General features: G+C 48.1%; 1 protein-coding gene across 7 annotated transcripts in view; it reads left to right on the top strand.

The window, feature by feature from the left end:
- LOC135911126 (excitatory amino acid transporter-like) overlaps positions 1-20,828 on the top strand; it is a 57,600-nt gene that overhangs the window by 19,819 nt on the left and 16,953 nt on the right. For 4 of the 7 annotated variants that reach the window (XR_010567222.2, XR_010567221.2, XR_010567220.2 and 1 more), the window contains exons 8-10: positions 2,947-3,206; positions 4,234-4,368; positions 5,619-6,001. Coding sequence is in view for 3 of the 7 variants with exons in the window: in XM_065443253.2 (XP_065299325.1) it covers positions 2,947-3,206; positions 4,234-4,368; positions 5,619-6,001; positions 9,109-9,695 (1,365 nt within the window). In the remaining 4 variants the exon portion in view is untranslated. Of the gene's footprint in view, positions 1-2,946; positions 3,207-4,233; positions 4,369-5,618; positions 6,002-9,108; positions 10,210-20,828 lie in introns of those variants that run through there. The other 3 variants (XM_065443253.2, XM_065443252.2, XM_065443254.2) reach the window with 1 other exon arrangement.

The following is a 20,828-nucleotide window of genomic DNA, read 5'->3' as shown; positions in this document are numbered from 1 at the left end:
CGTTCCCCGAACTCGGAGGTAAAGGACAAGCGCGCAAGCCGAACGTGTGACTCGCTCTCGGATGAATAAACGGTACATGTCTAAGTTAAGAAAACGAACTCGGAAAGCCCGGAAGCAATGGGTCACAGGGGAACACCTGCAGAGTACGAAAGAAAAAGATAAGCTCTACCAGCGTTTCATGAAAACAAGACACCCGACTGACTTTCAGGTGCTTAAGCGTTTCCGCAACAATCTAAACAAACAGCTCCAAGAAGCAAAACGCATATACATGACCAATCTTTTTTCTCCCGAAGTGTGTAGGAAACCCCACCTAGTCTGGAAACGAGTAAATACCATACTGCAAGGCGACCCCAAAGAGGAATCAGTTTTATCAATCACCAATAAAGGCGAGACATTAACAGATACCCAATTAGCGGATTTCTTTAACGAGTACTTCAAATCATTAGTCGTGTAAGCACGATCCCAAATGCCTTGAGTACTTAACAACACGAATAATGGATAGTGCACTTTTGTTTCCCACTGCGGTGCACGAAATAATGAGTTCCGTCATGTCCCTGCAGAATAGTATGTGTACCGATGCTGATGACTTCCAGATACAACCTGTAAAATATGCCATAAATATAATCGCACCTATCTTAGAACATGTAGTCAGTCTTATGTTTTCCATCGGCACTTTTCCCAAAGGACTTCAGACATCAAAAGGATCTGATTTTCAAGGCCGGTGATATTAACGACTTCTCTAATTACAGGCCAATTTCAATTATTCCTGTGTTCTCAAAATGCATTGAAAAGTTGATGTATGAACGCATGTCCAGCTTTACAATAAAGCACAGCATTATCACGCCATCTCAGTACGGTTTTAGGAGAGGTTTCTCAACCGAAACGGCCCTTCTCAGTCAAAAAGAACACATTTTGCAGTCCTTTGAAAATCGACTATGCACACTAGGCATATTCGGTGATTACTCTAAAGCATTTGACTCAATTAATCACCAGTCTTTACTTGAGAAACTGGAACATTATGGCCTTAGAGGCACTTTCCTAACACTTCTCACATCGTATATTTATTATCGTCGGCAGCAAACTACTGTTTACGGTTTTCTATCTGAAGTATAACCAATTCATGCTGGTGTGTCTCAAGGCAGTATCTTAGGCCCATTGCACTTCAACATATATGTGAACGATATAGTAAACATAGACAGTAACACAAAATTTATTATATACGCAGACGATACAAGTATTTTCATAACAGGGTGTGATCCGTCTAGCCTTTTAGAAAAAGGCGTTAAATAAACTTCACGCTTGGAGTGTCGCTAACTCATTAAACTTAAATGCTGCAAAGACGAAAGCAGTTTTATTTCGCGCTCAGCACAAAGCACTCAATATAAGCAGCAGTCTAAAAATTGGGTCATCAGATATACCAATATCGCGCGAAGCTAAATGTCTTGGCGTTGTTTTTGAAGAACACATGACGTGGACAGTTCAAGTAAATGAAACATTAAATAAACTTTCAAAAACTGTTGAGGTTTTGTGCAAATATCGCCACATCTTGCCTCGGAATATAATATTGTTCATGTACAAATCCCTGTTTTTGTCGAAATTATCGTACTGCTATTTAATCTGGGGCACGACAACACAACCAAACACTTAGAAACTACGTAAACTTCAAAAGAAAGCCCTTCGCAACATCGTTAATGCTGCATACGACACACACACGGAACCAATCCTTAAGGCCCTAAATCTATTACCAGTAAATGAGCTTTATCCTATAATGTTAAATAAACGCTATAAATTGGAAGTGAAAAATAACAATTCATTTCTTACTGAATTGTCGCGACTACGCTGGCTTGAGCATGCCCGTACATTAAGAATGCGTGAGTTTTGGAAGGTGTCTAGAACACGTACGAAGTACGGCGCCTGCAGATGTTAAAATACCAGATACCTAGCTGCGCTGCTTAATAATCCAGAGTTCCAAATATAACACAAGGCCACACCTAATTGTCTTATTTGCTTTGCTGTGACGTTCTATTTATCGGTGCTTTTTGCTTTTGCAATAGAATGTGTAATCTCATGCAGTATTCATTTACTCACGTGACCCTGTCGTGTTTTCAAGCGTATTTCTTTCTTATTCTATTATTTATTTCTACACAATGATTTGTTGTTATGCTTCTTTTACTAGTATTTATGACAATGGCAGCTGATTTAAGACCGCAAAAAAAAGAAAAATATACGCCTGACTTCTGTACACTGTTCGGTTTATTTATGTTGGCGTGCTGTATTTGTCATCCGCCTTGTCTGCCAGTATTCGGGGGTGCAGACCTCGTCAAGCCTGATGAATGGCTTTTTGTCCGTACCCACCAAGTGTCTTCGATACTGCAAAAAAATTGATTGATTAATTGATTGATTGATCGATCGATCGATCGATTGATTGATTGATTGATTGATTGATTGATTGATTGATTGATTGATTGATTGAAACCCACGTGACGTGACCCAAGCCAACGTCCAATGTTTCGCCTATCCAAAGCTCGTGGCGCTGAGGGTAAAACTGGTGGGACGAGCGTTCGTTGATACGCCAGCAGACGATGGCCTAGGTTGCCTAGGTCACGGTGGACCGTAGCCGACAGCGACGACTCTTTGTTCTTATGATGTTGCGGAAAACGAGCAAACGCTCTCAATATCGACGGCTGCTCCGACGACAGGGCTCTGAGCGCCTCAGAGCTCTCGAAGGCGAAGGAGAGCGATCGAAAAGAACCAGCCGAACGCAGGAAGCGCACGCTCTTTTCATCAGCCGAAGACAACGCCGCTCGCGAGAGCGGTCAAGACTTACGATCAGTTTCGACGATGCTATCACCTACGCGTGACGTATGCGGTACACGGCGCATTGCACGATTCTAGCGGCTTTCCTAGCCAATCGGGACGCATGCCGAAAGCAGCGGTCGCGCGCAGGACGCCCGCCACTTCCTTCGCATCACGTGCGTTCCGGCGATGAAGGCGTTCCGCTCGGCGTCGCGCACCGAGAGCGTGCCGGGCACGATCGAGGCCCTGGAGGACCTGGCGGGACTGGAGCCGCGCGTCGTGCGCTTCGTCATCCCGGTGGGCGCCAACGTGAGCATGTCCGGCACCGCGGTGGTGGCCGCCGCCACGGCCGTCGTCATCGCCCGGCTCGACGGTATCGACCTGGGCGCCGTCGAGGCGGTCATCATCGGGTGAGGTCTGCTGCGGCACGCGTCTCGTTCGCCGAATTGGGCGATCTTGTGTGGTTCCGTGTCGTGGCGAAGAAACGCTTAACGACACGAGGTGCACCTGTGTGAGCACGCGTGCTCGTTGAGAAAATTAAACCTTCGTTAATCCGGACGTACGGACTGAAATTGACGAGCGCATTGAAAAGTTCGCGATGCCAAGTTTGAACTGCATGAAAGTATTTGATTTGAAGTGGCGTTAAATAAGCGGCAAGGAAAGTCTGCTTTATCGCGGAATCTCCGATCTTGATACTTTTGCTTAGGGAAGTACTTTAATGAGAAAAAGACGGTAAAGGTGCCTCTATAGCTGTAATTCTCTTTTTCATTTTTGTCTTTGTTCTAGGCGTCTACGTACTGCCCGTAAGATAACCTAATTTAACCATTATATTTAACCCTTAGCTAGATAGCTTCGCTTGCTGAAATGAATTGAAGCTCATCCATTGTCGATAACTTATCACGCACACGCTTCGACTAGCGCTGTGGGCACAAGCCAAATTACTAGTATTGAAAATAAGAGCCAAGGCAGTTCACAACTGCATGAGACCGGTACGGTCGTCACCTGCTGGTGTTGGCAGCGGCTGTATGAATGCGCGTATTCTTATCCTCAACTGTATTCACCAACGATATTGCTTGCCAGCAGTGCGGACGAATTTGAGGACCCCAACCCACGGACTGCCCTGCTTCCAGCTTTGATTCCGCCGCTGCCCCTTGGCTGCCCTCCTGAGGGCTCCGTTTGGCGGTTACATGTGTCCTCCCTGTAGACAACAGTAGTGCGGTCAGTGCTGCCCTATTACGGCAACACGAAACGGAATGTCCGACCGAGCCTGAATGTCAAGCGAGTTTCAATTCCGTCTGGATTGAACGTTCCGCCTGTAGTCTCTGCTAGTGTATAGCCTCTATAGTGTCCCTGTGTACGCTCCAATATTACAGAGACACCAAGTCGTTAAGTCGCGACAGTTTGTGAGAATGCAATAGAACTTGACCTGCCTTGCAGCACAACTGTCGTGCTCGCCAGCCTTGGCGCGGCGAGCATCCCCAACAGCAGCGTGCTCACGGTGCTCATGATCCTCATGGCCCTTCAGGTGTCCAGCCGTAACATCAGCCTCGTCTTCGTCATCGACTGGGCCGTGTACGTCAAACAAACTGCATGGCTCCGCGCTGTGGCGTTAGTTCTCGGGTTAATATTTGAAGCTCAAGTACATATAGCTGCATGTTTCTAACCGTATAAAGGTCACGAAAAACTGCAGCTGCACCGGTTTTCGGGAGGTGGCAGATGTAATATATCAGCGTAAGTTAAAACGCGAACAAGTTGACAACGACTCGAACGTGTCGTTACGTTGTCAGATGCTTGCCAGCACTTGTAGCATTGAACTTATTCAGACTCCGAAAACCCAAATGTATACATTTGGGGCAAATATTTACGTTTAAGTATCGGCTGTGAGAGTGATCACAGATGGTAGTTATATGTGATCACTCGAGAGAGCTAGGCATTTTGATCAGTTACCAAAACAGGGTTGTGTTAACATAAAACAACGAGACGTTTCAGAAGACATAGGAGAACGTAAGTGGCATAACTTTTAATAATAATTTATGAAATGACCTCTGAGTATAAATTCCCGTTCTTCGTGGGGTTACGTTAACAATTTCGTCTGGTAGCCTGTTCTACATTCGCTAATTGTTAAGACGATTGGTTGAAGCTGCTACTCGAACAGGGTAAGCACTGTGCGCTGCAAATATTTTTTTTAAAAGGCGCCGCGATGAGCACGTAGGGGAGATGCGTCCGGCTTGCGGCCTCATGCGCGCTGCACGGTAGTTCTTGGCATGCCGGTGCTGTTTACCTGTCGGTAGATCTGCTGCTAACTGTTAACATCGCCAGGCTGCGCAGAAAACTTGTAACGGCACCGCCAGTTTTCGCGCTTACGATGAGCGCTGCTTGGTCGTACGCATGCATGGACGCTTATTTTGGCTCTTCTCCGCGTGTCGTCAAAGGAAGATTTGAAGCTGCATTGAGAGTACGAGCGAGCCGAGTAGCGATAATTATTATTGTCATTCCCGCTTATGATAAAATTTAGTTACCGTCTTACAAAGCCTTTGTAGCACCAGTCAAACATACGGTTACTTTCTGCACTATAGTCCGTGTCGCGGTTTCCGAAGCCTGTTATATGACTCGTATGCCCAATCAGCCGAAAGTCAATATGCCCTGCTTGTCCATCGTACGCAAATGTTGTTGTGACGCTCTTTCGATTCCTTTGTAGCGCATTCTTCCGAGGGCCGTTTGCCATTACGCATGATTTTCTGGTCATAATTCCGTAATAACGCGGGAACCCGTGAAATCGTGTGAGAGCGCGTCGAACATTTCCAACGCTACTCGCCTCGCAGCGACCGCTTCCGCACGACGGTGAACATCTACAGCGACTCGGTGGGCTCGGCCATCGTGCAACAGTTCAGCCCCCTCGAGACCCTCGAGGACAGCGTTGAGGAGACTTCCGCCTTCCAGGCGCAAGCCGTACCGAAACCCGTGCCGCCGCCGCCGAAGCCGAAGCCCGAGCCGGAGCCGAGCGGCTCGGGGTCTCGGCCCGAGGGCGAGCCGAACCGAGAGGCCGCGGAAGAGCCGAAGCTGCTGAGTGGAGGCTGGATAAGGCGGAGGCTGTCGAGATTTCCCGGCTTCCCTCGACGGCGAAAGGGGACTCGTGCCGAAGGCGCGCTGTGGACGCCGTCTTCCACGAGCAGCGCCTCTTCTCGCGCATCGACGTCGCGCGGAGGTTAGCGACCGCGGTGTTTATTGTTATTGTTATTTTTTTTTTCACTGTTGGAGAGAAGAAACGAAAGAGGAGATGGACCGCGCGCTTTATAACTGACTTGCCTGCCGGTGGATAGTCTCGCAGCAAAGAAAAGGTGAAGCAGAAGAAGGAAACAAAATATATAAACGAGCACAAGATAACAGCGACGAGGAAGGATAAAGAAAAGCTCCTTTCTCGTTCCTGTAGAGTTCGTGCTCGTTCAGCTTGCATGTGGCGTCAGAAATGCTGCATCTCACCGTGCTGGTCCTACAATATGGCGGCTAGGGTGACGTCAGCGTATCGTGCTCATTGCAACAGGTAACCCGCTTCAGTGTCATAGCGATGCGATCGGAACGCTGCGGGCATCTTTGCCAGAGCACCACCTCCTATAGAACAATTTTGCAAGAACCACGACATAGCCGGAAGAACCACCACGTGAGGCGCCAATAGACGCAGGTTTTCACCGTGCTGGTCCTCCAACACGGTGGCTGCGACTACATCATTGTAAGCCATCTATATGTTTCAAACATGTGCGAACCCGCCAAACAATGCTACATGTTACATTAAAATATAATGTTTATAAACTGCACGCCGGTTTCTGGAGCAGGTGACGCCGCACAAGCTTTCTCAATAACGCGACGGCACGTTATAGGTCTTGCGACACGCGAAAGCTGGGTCAGTATAATATCAGAATTCTTTCTCCTCGATGCTATTCCGTGTCAATGACTGTTAACCGGGCGATCTTCGTGATAACTGCTGAGAAAGGGCGAAATTCATTTAAATGTTATTGAAATAGAATTGTTACATTATCCCGTCCCTGCAATGCTTTTGAGTGGGTCCGTGAACGGCGACGAGACACTCATATTAGCTGTACACTAAAACCTCGTTATAACAGAGTTGAAGGGGGATTCTCCCCCTTCGTTATATCCACTACTTATTTATATCCATGATTGCGTGTACTATGAATCTCTATGGGGATTTCAAAATAAGTTTTATTTACTTCGTTATATTCATAACAAGGTTTGGCTATAATCAATAGGAAGCCGATAGCTAGATAATGAAGCCCAAAAAGCGTATGGGAAATTAATAGTTTTTTTATGTAACTAAGGACATAAATACGGATGAGGCTTAAACGCGATAAATCTAATTTGTAAAGAAACGCGCGAGTCGTACGGAACATTGCGCGTGCGCTTTCCACCGGCCGCATTGTTGCGTTTTCTTCCGCTTTCATCAGGCTTATATTCTTTATTACGAACATTAAGCTTATCGTAAATGTCTCCACCATGTTTAATTAACCACACAGGTCAATAAAAAAGGAAACATTCTTTCATGTGCGCTTTATTTGGCTTCATTAATTGTCTGTTGGTAGTTGCCAAAAGTTGAGTCCCGCTTTCCCTCCTGTTCTATATAAGTACAGCTGTGAAATTCTATCAGAATGTCAAATTTCTTAGTACTGTTTTCAACGAACCCCATTCATTCAAGTTGCTTGTATTCTGGAACAAGCCTTGAACCATCCTTGAGCCTGGGCTTAGGTGCATTAAGGTCTTGTTGAAATTCGGTGTCCTAAAATGTGTCACTACGGGGTATGTCAGCGTTATTCCCGTGAGCGAACATTGTATAACTGCGCGAGCAAACGAACCACAAAGACAGCGAGGGACAAGGACGGGCGCAGTCCTTGTCCCTCGCTGTCTTTGTGGTTCGTTTGCTCGCGCAGTTATACAATGTTCGCTAATACCTACCAACTCGCCCAACAACAAGTTCTACTAAGTTATTCCCGTGTTCGTGTGCATGCCCTGTATATTGACGCCGTTTGTCATCACTTTCGAAAGTAATGCGAAAGAGGCCGCGAAAAGTAGTGCGAAAAGGTGCAGAAATGGCCTTGATGTGGGTGTTGCAGCGGTAGCCGTCATATAAAAATCTGAGCACAATTAAGCACTTCTTACGAGTCGTGAATGCGAAAGCACAAATGTCCAATTGAATGCCGCTGAACGCTCCCTCGAGTTGTGAACTCCTCGCAGGCAAAAAGCGAGCGCGTTGAACCGATTTGCGCGTTTTGATTTGGTCTCATCGAGGCGGAGTTAAAACGCAGGCGAGAACTTGCACGGACAAAGGAACGCGCGGATAGCACGAGCAACCGGAGAACAGTGCCTGCACGCGTCGCATTGCCATATTTGCGCCGTCGAGGCGCGCCGGATGACGTGGCGTCGCGGCAATTGACCTCTCCCCTCACGCAACACCTGGCGCACATGCAGCATGCGCTCCGATTCGCTCGCTGTGGTCAGTCGAGGCGCGCTCGTGACGTGACTTCGCAGCCATAGAGCGGGAATTTAGATGCCATTTCACTGCTACAGGAGCCGCCGGCTTTTTCGCTCAGTGGGTCATTTGATGCTTTCGCAACAGAAACCATCTCGACCGCATCAGCGGTGTCGGCCTCTCGTTCCAGAAACTCGAGAGTGCGCCAGGCAACACTGCGCAATGGTTGCCACTATGAGGACCACGCTATTCACCCCAGTCGCGCGGGGCACTTGACGGTGCGTGGGGTGATGCAAGAGTCGCAGTTTCATTCGAAAGGCAAAACAGTGCATAATGACAGATAATTGTATTGAACAAGTACACGAAGTAAGGCTCATCGTTTTATCGGCCGTATAACTTGCGGTAAAAATTTGCTTGCTGATTAAGCTCGGTCTCACGTGCGCAGGCTAACATGAACATCTCTCACTATGAAGTACGAACACTTGCTTTCACAACGCTGACGTGATCAAGAGCACCCTCCTCCCGTCCCCGGTAACGTGCGTGACCTCCCCTTCCCACCCCCTACATTTTCATTCGAATGCATGCTTTGTTTCTGTTACTCGTTTTCTCCCATCAAAGGTCGGGGGGTTTGAGTTTCTTAATGAACTGTACCTTGATTAATTACGCCCTAATTAACACCAAAGGTGGTGGGTTCGACTCCCACCAAAGAAAGGTCGATGGTTCCGGCCACCCCCAATTCTGGCGCCATAACGTCGGACGGTCAAATTTTCGACCAATGAGCTATGTAAGGCCTTAATAATAACCAAGTAAACGCCCCCGCACATTTCCCCCACCAGTGCTTCTTCCTCCGAGCGACGGTTCGGTCGGCGCGCCTGCCGAGATCGCCGTCGCGATGGCGCACGCGAACGACGCCGACTACGGCGGCAAAGCCAGTCCACTTCCCCAAGGCATCGCGGTTGTGGGCGGTTGGCCGACGGCCGGCTTTCGCCCGTTCGAGGCGAGCGACGCACCACCGTCGTTCACAGCCTCAACGCAGGACGGCCGCGACGATAAGCAGGCGGAGACGGCGCCAATCACCTGTACCGCCGCAGCAGACGGAACGGGCTCCCTCGGAGACGTGAGTTCGGGACGCAGTCGACGTCACCGACACCAACGGAGAAGAACCAAAGAGGCGAAGAACGCCGCCGACAAGGCCCTCAGGAGGAGCTCCAAGGCCGGCGCCCACCCTCCGCGTCCACGTCGCTCCAAGAAGAACAGGGAGAAGTCGTCGTTGCCATCCGCCATGCCAGATGCCGTGAGCGCAGTTCCAGACGAGGCCCTGCCGCCGCTTGCCTCAGTGGACGCCGAGCATGCGGCACCCGATCTCGGAGGCGAGGCATCGCGACGGTCTTCGACCGGCACTGCCGCAAGGCCTGTCGTCTGAGCGACTGCATATTTCGTGCATATTGCCGGGAATCGAAGCGACTGGCAAACTACTGCACTTATGACGTGATTTTTCTTTGTTCGTAATGTTTCACACGATGGGACGAACCTCTTCGGTGTAGATGGCTTCTGTGGTCACTGCCGGGCTCTCCCCGTGGTTGATGGAAAGATAGCCCTTGCAGATTTTAAGCGTGACTTTCAAGTGAGAAAGACTCTTGACTTAGAGTATGAAACCGTCCGCTGCTCTGTACCAGTATCTGAGCGCTTTTTATGTACTCATTGCAAATAATTAAGTTCTTAACGACGACACACAAAAAAGCTAGCGAGATAATTTGAACTTCATATTTATTTTGGCTATTTACGATAGTTGCGACAAAATCTTTCTCACCGTCCAGTGCCTAAAATTATTTTCTGTGCGACGACCAGCTGGAGGGGGAAATTTACCTCTACGTCTTTTCTGTTTTGTGCTTCATGATTGACAATGAATTTCAGTATCAGTTAACTTCGAGACCAAATTGTGATTCGGTTACAAGCCTAGCGGGCCATATTTGCAAGAGAAGCAACCCTACTGAAAGCAACTTGCGGAGCCTTGCGTTAAACACACAGAATTCCATGTCTGCACAAGCGTTTAGAAAACGCCATATATGTTAGGCAGTAAATAGCCTCCTTTCAGATTTGTTCAATCGGGCCGCGACTTGTTCACTATCCCGTACGTAACTTCTAAAAGCCATCACTAAAATCACGGCACGACTCACAAGCGCAGCCACATGGAGGAAGGAAAGAGATAAGAGGGAGCATTAATTCACGCAGCCAGTCTTGGCAAACGAACGCTCCCTGCAGTCTCTCTGCTCAGTGCATTGCTCAGTGTCAGCCCAACACGTGACCTCTTGCGTCGAGATCATGGAGCAAGAATCGAGATTTGCCGAAGCGTTTGGTGCCCGGTATTTGGTTCTTTATTTTATGGGTAGTTTTTAATCGATTGAAACTGGTGCAAAGCGACCCCGAACATTGTCGTCTGTTCTATAACCTTAGCGGCCCGCTGGCACTTCGTACATTTGATTATATTGTACATCCAAGCACAATCCCTCATAATTGAATAAGAAAGGGTGTTTCTGCGTAATATTCAAGAAAGAAAATGTGTTTGCATGCTGTTTTAGAATGGAATGAACCATTATGGCAGGCAGAACGGTGCTAGTCAGGCGCGCCTTCAAGCTGCCCTTGCTCTGCAAGAACGATGCCGAACCGAAGGACCCACATCTCGCCATTCCCATGCTTACAACGGCGGCACGTCGCCAGTTTTCCCTCTAGACAAAAGATACCATTTTGGCGGAGCAGTTTGCTCCGGGCGCAACGAGATGGCACTTTCGGCGGAACGCCGCACGTTGCCTCACCGAATGCGCACGAATACGACACCGTTACTTTCTGCCCTGCTTCTGTGCAATAAGCTGTCGAAAATGCAACTGGGTGTTCAACAACGCACTGGGCTCCAGTCAGGCTGTAAAAATGTGGAGCGGTTGAGGGAAGACGTGTGCTGTAGTTGGCAGCAAGAATAGTGACTGGCATGTTAAGCAAGGGAATGAATCCGTGACCAAGTTCACGGACCGCTGCTACATACGGACTGCCTGTGTTACCGGCCCTCAATGCACTGCTTTCCTCGATGATAAAGAATTCACTCAGCCAGCGTTGCATTGGTAACCTCCAAAGAAAAAAAAAAGTTAAACTCTGGAACGGGCGGCAAGAGCGAGTAGCGCTCGTTACAGAGTGACAAAGGGAGTAACGCCGCTTCCAGGCATATAGTAACTTTCTTGCATCTTATTTGCAGGCATCTATACCCCAACTCTCACTCCCACGCTATCGCCAACGTGTCGATAAGTGAATAGGCGCACACTTGAATCAAGGCGTCGAAGCTTGGGTGACGTACGGCGCGAGTGTATACACCGATAGGACACGAATGTTCGAAGCTGAACGTTTGTGACGGTCCGCAGCGAGTGACTGGCGATAATACGTCTTTGCTACAAGCTATTACGGCACAGAAATCTACGTGCCACACCCTGTGTGCAGCAAGAACAAATCTATCGCAACTGAGCACACCCGCGAGCGATTAGGCAGAAAATAAACAATCAGATAGCGACCGCATCGAGGACTTTTACTGAGTCAGAAACACGACAAGCTGCTGCTCCAAGCGTTTCCCAAATAAAGAACGGATAGAAAAACTCACTGATTCTTATTAAATTCATAAGCGCAAAGCTTGGACAGCTCGGAATATATTTCTAGCGCCGCTTTTAGCTAGTACAAGCACCATAACGCTGCTTGCGCTGTTTGAGCAAGGCATAATGAGCTCAGAAAGCGCTTGTACATGTCTTCTGAAGCTGTGGCCAAAGCTTCGTGTCGTTCACCCAGTCACCGTCCATGATATCCGTTGAAACAGGTTTGCTGAGCCGCACCGCGGGCCGTCATGTGCATCCACTGTAAACACGGAAGCAGCTGAAGCAGGCAATGGACGCGTTACCACGTGATCAAACATGGCGGCGCCCACGGTATTGCCGCGAAAAGTGTGTGGAGAGAGAGAGAGAGAACTTTATTCGTCAGAGTGGGGAGCTAATTCATGCGCTCGTCAGGAAGGCCGGATGGCCGCCAGGCGATACGCGACGGCGACCTCTTCGGCTCGCTCCACGGCTGGAGCTAAGCAGCACTTCCTCCCGCGATGAAGGTGAGGGAGAGGCCAGGAGATCGGGAGGAGGGGGGCCCTCCTCACAGTTCCAGAGGATGTGACTGAGCGTAGCTAGCTCGCCGCACAAGTAACAGTCCGGGTTTTGAAAATTATAACATCACTAACACGTGCATCCACGAAGGAACAAGGACGAGACACAAGCGCTGTACTGTCGACTAAATTTTATTGACGGAAGACGGATACTTTGTATAAGGCGAAATACAAAGTAAAGCAGCGCTTGTGTCTCGTCCTTGTTCCTTTGTGGATGCATGCGTTAGCGCTGTTATAATTTTCCAATCAAGTATGCACCAACTCGCCCAGAAAGACTTTTTAATGAAGTAACAGTAGGGACTTACTCTGTCCAGTCAGAAACTCTGTGACAGAGGCAAAGCGTACCAGCGTTTATAGATGCCTTTTTAAAAAGTACCTATAAACGTTGGAGCATATAGTGCGATTTACGAGCAGAGCTTAGATTGCCTATGCAAGCCAACCTCCTCTGACGCCGCCTCTCCATCCCTTCGAGGACTATCTCGGTGGCACTGATTGGTGGGTGACGCCCTCGCCACGGACGCCCCTCGCCACCATCCCTGCTTCGGAAATTACCGAATTGCATATCACACGTCGAAGGCTTCTTTCCCACGAGCCTTTCTTTTATACTGTATATATATGACTATGCTTTCAAATTGTCACGTGATGATCCCTCCTAGCCTTTTTTCCCCCCTTTTTCCTACCTCTATGGCCGCAGTGTGTAGCGATAGCGATTTGCTAGACACTTTCCTAGCTGCGAAGTTAGCTCCAAGGTAACGAGGTTTGCCTTCCATGCAGCGGACCTTGCTTTGAACCTTGTTCAGGGTGAACCATTCTATTTTTTTCTTTCTTTTTTTCGATGGGGCATATAATGTGCATATAGGTATATTGCAGAAAACCGGTTAGCCTGGCACAAACCACCGACTTGTGTAAAACATTTGCGCTGTAAAATTTGTTTGATGAAAAAAAGAAAAGTATGAAATATCCAATTTTCTCTATCGTACCTTTTCTCCACTTTCACAAAAATCGCCCTTCAATTGTTTCTTTCCTATTATTATTTTGCAACGTGGTTGACACTCTTCATGGAGTAATGTACTCCTATCCTAAGCAATATATTTGATGAGTACAGTAGGGTCGAATACTCTACGCGCAGTTTAGCAAGCAGTCGTTACACGGATCAATGAGAATTTCAATGCCAACCATTCTTTGCCTCATACCCTACATTTTTGGGGTTAGTATGAAGTCCTCTCGCACCTCGTTTCGGCCTTCAATAATAATAATAATAATAATAATAATAATAATAATAATAATAATAATAATAATAATAATAATAATAATAATAATAATAATAATAATAATAATAAACTCTTGTGAATAAGCTCGTGCCTGAGCTATTCGGCAAGACATGCGTTAAAGTAATTGACCTACGTGGTTGCCCGTTTGTTAACCTAATGGGCATTCCTAATGACCCCTTAATTAAACGGAGTGACGTACGTAGTAACCACTTCTAAGCGAAATTACGTATGTCCCCCACCATCAAGCGAAACGACCTACGTTAATTGTCGTCCGTTTGCTAAGCGTAGTGACGTGTACACGTCGCAGGTTTGTTAAATGGCGGCGAGGACTTACGGAGTCGCCATCTCTCGGAAGCGCCTCGCTTGCGTAGCACGAGGGATAACGCGGCGCGCTCCTCGTAGGTTTGGCTGTCGGCGCTCGATACCACGCGGGAGCCCTCCTGGACATTTCTGTAAGTACTCGCGCAACGACAGAAGTTCTTTACTGTCAAAATAATAACCTTGGCCAAACAGAAAGCGTAGAATGGTTTACAGACGCTATCTCTTTACCGAATACGCATACAGTGAACGACCACTGCGCGCGCAGTCGCCGCAATGGAGTCCCCCCGAACTGGTTTCTTGCGTGAAAGGTAAGCAGTCGCCGAGAGTAAACTATGTGAAAAGAGGGCTGCAGCCAAGGGCCTCACATCGGACAGTAGGAGAAGGGGGCCCATTTATTCTAACCTGCTTAGTATATGGAACCATGGGTAACGGAACTTCGAGCGACATGTATGTAACGAGAAAACCAGAACGAGTAGACGGGGGCCCCCGCCTAATTAACAACATGCGTTTAGCCTGATCATTTGGGGAGAGCTTGTAGAGCTGCAAAAACAAGAATCCCCCACCACTCCGGCGGGGCCCTCTTTCTTACGATGCTAGGTGCGTTTGCTTGGAAAAGTTTTCGTGGTTTCCTGTCAGTCCGTCTGTCCAGTGCTGTCTGGAGAGGAGGAGCAAGGGGGAAACACCTATAACATGTAATGTGGAATGAGGACCTAAATCTCCCTTGCCCCTCGTCACCACCACGCCACCCTCCACCTCTCAAATAGTTCCCTCGCTGTCCTCATAGAAAGGATGTGCTGCAGTACCCAACAGTGCCTCCCAATCGACTTTACCGTGATGGTAATTTGGGCGGGGAAGGATGAGTCCGATAGCAAATGATGAGTCTGATGGCAGAGTCTAGGCAGGAAAGGAAAGAATAGACGTCACACGTGCTTTTGTCGCGTGCCGTGGGGCATGGCATGTTCACTGTTCGGGCTAGAGTTGTGAAAGAGTGAAAGGGGAAGTTGGAGAGCTGGACACAAAGGCCTGTCTCCAGGGCCCATTCCATAGACGTCACACGTGCTTTTGTCCGCGTGCCGTGGGGCATGGCATGTTCACTGTTCGGGATAGAGTTGTGAAAGAGTGAAAGGGGAAGTTGGAGAGCTGGACACAAAGGCCTGTCTCCAGGGCCCATTCCATAGACGTCACACGTGCTTTTGTCCGCGTGCCGTGGGGCATGGCATGTTCACTGTTCGGGCTAGAGTTGTGAAAGAGTGAAAGGGGAAGTTGGAGAGCTGGACACAAAGGCCTGTCTCCAGGGCCCATTCCATAGACGTCACACGTGCTTTTGTCCGCGTGCCGTGGGGCATGGCATGTTCACTGTTCGGGCTAGAGTTGTGAAAGAGTGAAAGGGGAAGTTGGAGAGCTGGACACAAAGGCCTGTCTTCAGGGCCCATTCCATAGACGTCACACGTGCTTTTGTCCGCGTGCCGTGGGGCATGGCATGTTCACTGTTCGGGCTAGAGTTGTGAAAGAGTGAAAGGGGAAGTTGGAGAGCTGGACACAAAGGCCTGTCTCCAGAACCCATTCCATAGACGTCACACGTGCTTTTGTCCGCGTGCCGTGGGGCATGGCATGTTCACTGTTCGGGCTAGAGTTGTGAAAGAGTGAAAGGGGAAGTTGGAGAGCTGCACACAAAGGCCTGTCTCTAGGGCCCATTCCATAGACGTCACACGTGCTTTTGTCGCGTGCCGTGGGGCATGGCATGTTCACTGTTCGGGCTAGAGTTGTGAAAGAGTGAAAGGGGAAGTTGGAGAGCTGGACACAAAGGCCTGTCTCCAGGGCCCATTCCATAGACGTCACACGTGCTTTTGTCGCGTGCCGTGGGGCATGGCATGTTCACTGTTCGGGCTAGAGTTGTGAAAGAGTGAAAGGGGAAGTTGGAGAGCTGGACACAAAGGCCTGTCTTCAGGGCCCATTCCATAGACGTCACACGTGCTTTTGTCCGCGTGCCGTGGGGCATGGCATGTTCACTGTTCGGGCTAGAGTTGTGAAAGAGTGAAAGGGGAAGTTGGAGAGCTGGACACAAAGGCCTGTCTCCAGGGCCCATTCCTGCTTAGTGGCTGCGCACCCTCGCGTGCGCTCGACGGGAAAAGTAGGTCAGACTGGCCGCCGAACTTTCCAGAAAGAAGTAGAAAAAGATGACTCAGAGGCGACGGAGGGCGCGTAACTTCGCCCGCGCTAGGAGTCGCCCTCTCCCCTTCGTTCTCGTTAGTCAATGGGACAAATGTCTAGATGCTCATGGTGACTTCTCTTAAATAAAGTACCCCGTTTGTTATATATTCACATTGGCTCACTTTCATTTCACTCGCCCTCGTATATATTGCAGAACGGCTTTATATACGTGCTCTTTGTTGGGACAATAATTTCGGTTCAATTACTCACGATACACGACCGGTGACAGCTGCTCCTGGGTAATACATTGGATCACCGAGGTATTGCACAAAACTGGACGACATGTATGAGATAGTCATGACAACTAAAGAAAGGGAAAATCCACTGGTAATGGAAAAAAACAGTGACACGCAAAATACTTAAGGAATGGAATAAAATGTTAAGATTGTTTTATTGACAGCCGTACCAAGAAAAAAAGCTTACTTATAAACCTGCACAAAAGTATGAAATGCATGACATGTTCATTACTACCGAACAAAATGAAAATACATGGCCGAACAAAAATAACGCTGTACTAAAAATGGAAATGCACATTATCACATTATTTTGCACTTGGCCACAACTTGAGTAACGGTGGGAAGGGGGAGCAGGAGGTAGTCAGCTTTTGCAGCAGCACATAGAAAACATTCGCAGAAAGGCCTATTCTTCAATCCAAGACCAGGTTAAATAAGCCAGCAACACGACTTTTCTTTCACCACGAATGCAACGCGTACCAGTAAAATTACGTCACTTAAGGCACTAAGTCATACCTACTGGGCACTCCTTTGTGGAATAAACACGAACTGCAAAAATCTGCACTTGCAATGCTTTCCAGCAAAAAAAAGAAGCGTATCATGCTTATACATGAAGCTTGTTCGCGAGGTTTTCCCATCGGCAATTACTGAGCAATAAACGGCAATAAACGCGAGCAGTAATTTTTCAGCTGTTAGTACGTTTGTAGAACGGTGACACACAGAAAAAGCACTGAGGGCGGAATGGAAAGCTGGGTGAGTTACTGAAGTTGCAGAATGAGACTTGGCACAGAAAAACAAGTCATGGACCAGGTGACACGGAGGAGGAACATCTATTTGTCAGCTTTCTCTACCGGCAAGGGGGAAGTGTAGCACAATTAACGTGCAACGACGTTCGGAGGCTGTTACGAACGGCCTGCAAGGGTACCGACCTACAAAATGTTACCAGCCAGCTGCACTGCGTAGGTGGTGAGCTTCGAGAAGCGACCGTGGAACCCTTCCCCACCTGCTGCGGCGACTAGTTTGTAGGGACGACGATGTGCCGCGTCAACATCCGCTCGGCGCCGGTATGACTAAACGCGGTCGGTGGACCAAGCATTATTGGTAGATTCGCCGTCACCGTCACGGCTTGTTTGAAGCAGTGGAAATCCTGGGAGAAGGTGTCTTGCAGCCGTCTCACGGGGCTTAGAAGTCATGGACAAACGCGGCGGCCATTGTCTGCGGAGTCAACACTGGGATGAAGAGGCGCCTGCTCGGGCTAAGCACCGTGTCTGCGAGAACACTCTCACCTTGGTGTGGTCAGTGCAACCTGTGCAGAAGTGAATGCGTAAACCCTCCCCCACAAAGGCGGATCGGCTACGATGCCTTTGGACGCTCCGAATTGGTCGGCGGCGAACTGCCGTTTTCCCTCACCTAGGGATCTAAGGAGGACAGAGTGTATTTAAGAAGCCGTTGGCGGCTCCTCAGGGTGCATTCCTCTTTCAGTCATGTTAGACTGATGAACTGTAACGTTATCATGTAAATACTGTAAATAAATCCCATAATCCTCGTTCTCGACGAGAACAAGTCATTTCCTTCAACAACGTCCTCAGCGTGGATAAGTTGGACGACGGCATGGGCCAGCTACCATATACTTCATGCCCGACCCCAACCATAGCAAGGCTCATGGAGCACACACATGCACAGGGCCGTGTTCGTGTGCATGCACTTTCTGATGTCCTTGAGTCTGCGCGCTCACACGTTGTCTAAAAAGGCACCCGGAATAACCTTGCAGGGATCGTTTTTGAAGTATTCGAGCACCACTGCCCGATGCACGAGAGGTGCGAGTCGTGAAACGGGTGAAACATCTCGGAGCACAAGCACGCAGCTATCGAGGGCCACGAAACTGCTCACGCCGGCACAGCAGCGCACGCTTCCCGATAACAGCTGATAACGAAACGTGAAACTGCATGCAGCGGGCTAAGCTGGCGCCCGGCCGGTGGGCGCGCGCGGAGGCAGTCGAAAGTGAGGGAGTTGCCTGGGAGGGCAAGGGGAGAGGAGTTAAGAGGAAGGGCGAAAGGACACGGCCTCCTGGATCGGCGACCGTGGGCGCGCGCCGATCTAGGATGCCGTGCAAATGAAGCGGACTTGCTTTCCCGCCCTCCTGATGGATGGCGCTAATTACCTCTGCCACCGAAGCGGCGGAGTTTACGAGGCTGGGCTTTAGCTCGGGGCCTCCTGATCTAAATACGCGGGAAAAGAGAGAACATTTTTCTTGGCAACCATAGCACCAAATTTGATGGGGTTTGTTGCATTTAATATAATATATAATATATGGGGTTTTACGTGCCAAAACCACTTTCTGATTATGAGGCACGCCGTAGTGGGGGACTCCGGAAATTTTGACCACCTGGGGTTCTTTAACGTGCACCTAAATCTAAGTACACGGGTGTTTTCGCATTTCGCCCCCATCGAAATGCGGCCGCCGTGGCCGGGATTCGATCCCGCGACCTCGTGCTCAGCAGCCTAACACCATAGCCACTGAGCAACCACGGCGGGTCCATGTTGCATTTAAAAGCAAGAATGTTAGAAGCTAGTGACTGTTGGGTGCAAATTTTTGATTTAGTTTAATAATTATTTAATAAACATTGACAAAAATGGCAAATTTTCAGAAAACGATACTATCAAGTTTGCAACTCTAACTTGGCAATGAAAAATGATCCCACAATCCCAAAACAGATCCCAAAATGTGCTAGCGCGCTCGGGGGTTTTTAGGAAAGTTGATGTACAGTCAACAGCAAAAGTTTACAGGATGCGGTTTCTCTTTCAAATGTGAACTCCTGCACTGTTAAGGCATGACACTTCGTAGTTAATGAATCACTGTGTAGGTGGCAAAGGCTGGAACATTTAATTCGAGGCTGTGTGACCACGCTTCCCGAGAATTCAGCCTCGTGGCAGATCCTGCGTCCCGTAAACTTTTGCGGTTGACTGTACATGCAGTTGACATGCTAGCGTTATCCTTCTCATTTAAATAAGGTTGAATATTAGGATTGCCTTGCTCCAGAATAAAGGAAACTTTTATATTTCAGGCTAAAATAAAACTGCCACCACCAAAGTTCGGAGACCCTCCATGCAATGAGGATGCTAAAGCACCGGCAATGCCTGATGATAATGAAGATAATAATGAATACTTACATTTGTTGCATGTGGTGCTATTTCTCATGCTACACTTAAATTTCAGTTTTTAATTGCTTTATTGTTCTTACAGCTTTCATGATTGATCAATTTCTACATTGCATTAAAGAAAGTGAATAAACGCTAATTATACAATTTTTTTTTGTACTTTGCGGCACCTGCATATTGATGTCAATAATATGAAGAAGAAAGAATGCCCTAGTAGTTCGATATCTGCAATCCAGAGACCTCCAGTATGGCTCGCCTCATAGCTCTCAGTGTTGCATTAGGACTTAAAAACTCGTTAAGCAATTAAAAACCGCTGGAAAAGTTGGCAAACAGCGCTGCGAAGCTCTTGGCAGGCCGATTCTTGCCCTCTGCAGGATGGCTGCATTGGCTTCACCCGAGCCCATAGGCCGGTATAGGCGACTTCCACTCCAGCAGTTTTTCTTTAACCTCCTTGATCTCTTCCCTGCTATTCCTCCACCAGTTTCAGTGCAAATTGTACTGCTCTCTAGCGGCACATTTTGTGTATCAGCTGAGAAAAGCAGCTCTATAGCTACATACATTTGCTACAATTGTTGTTTCGTAATGCACATTGTTGTGTCTGATGTCGACTGCTTTGGTGACTTTCCCTGCTATGAAATCAACGAGTCAGTGGAGCAGCGGGATTGTGTGAAATTCAGCATGAAACTAAAAATATTTACAGAGTCGCAAACATTTCACAAAGGGTGAAATTATTTTACAGAGTCATATCACGTGTTATACCAGGTTTTGCGACTTGAGCGTAAGGAAGTCTGCAATGCACAGGTGTTGGAAACATTTTAAAGATGGTCATACTTCTGTTGATGATGACCGCTCAGGAAGACCACCAACTTCAAAAACTGACTCCACTGTGGAGGAAGTGAATGAAGTGATTCGATCCAACCTTCGCCATGAATTTTTTGGTTGATAACAACCTTATTTATAGTCCCGCAGAGCTTTCACCAAAGGTCACCATGAATAACAAAAATATTAATAGCACATATTCTATAATATAGCCCTAAAATTGATGTTAATGGTTATTATTAATTTAGTGTTTTCTCCTTAATTTACAAAATTTCCTTAGGTTCTCGTCGCTCTTTTACCTACTATTGCCTGATTCATGGCTGATTCTCAGTGATGGATTCTGCTGGAAAAGTTGGCAT

Source organism: Dermacentor albipictus, chromosome 9 (assembly GCF_038994185.2).
Source record: "Dermacentor albipictus isolate Rhodes 1998 colony chromosome 9, USDA_Dalb.pri_finalv2, whole genome shotgun sequence".
In the NCBI taxonomy this organism is placed as follows: domain Eukaryota; kingdom Metazoa; phylum Arthropoda; class Arachnida; order Ixodida; family Ixodidae; genus Dermacentor; species Dermacentor albipictus.
The sequence above is the reverse complement of the archived record's forward strand: the minus strand, read 5'-3'. Positions and strand labels throughout refer to the sequence as shown.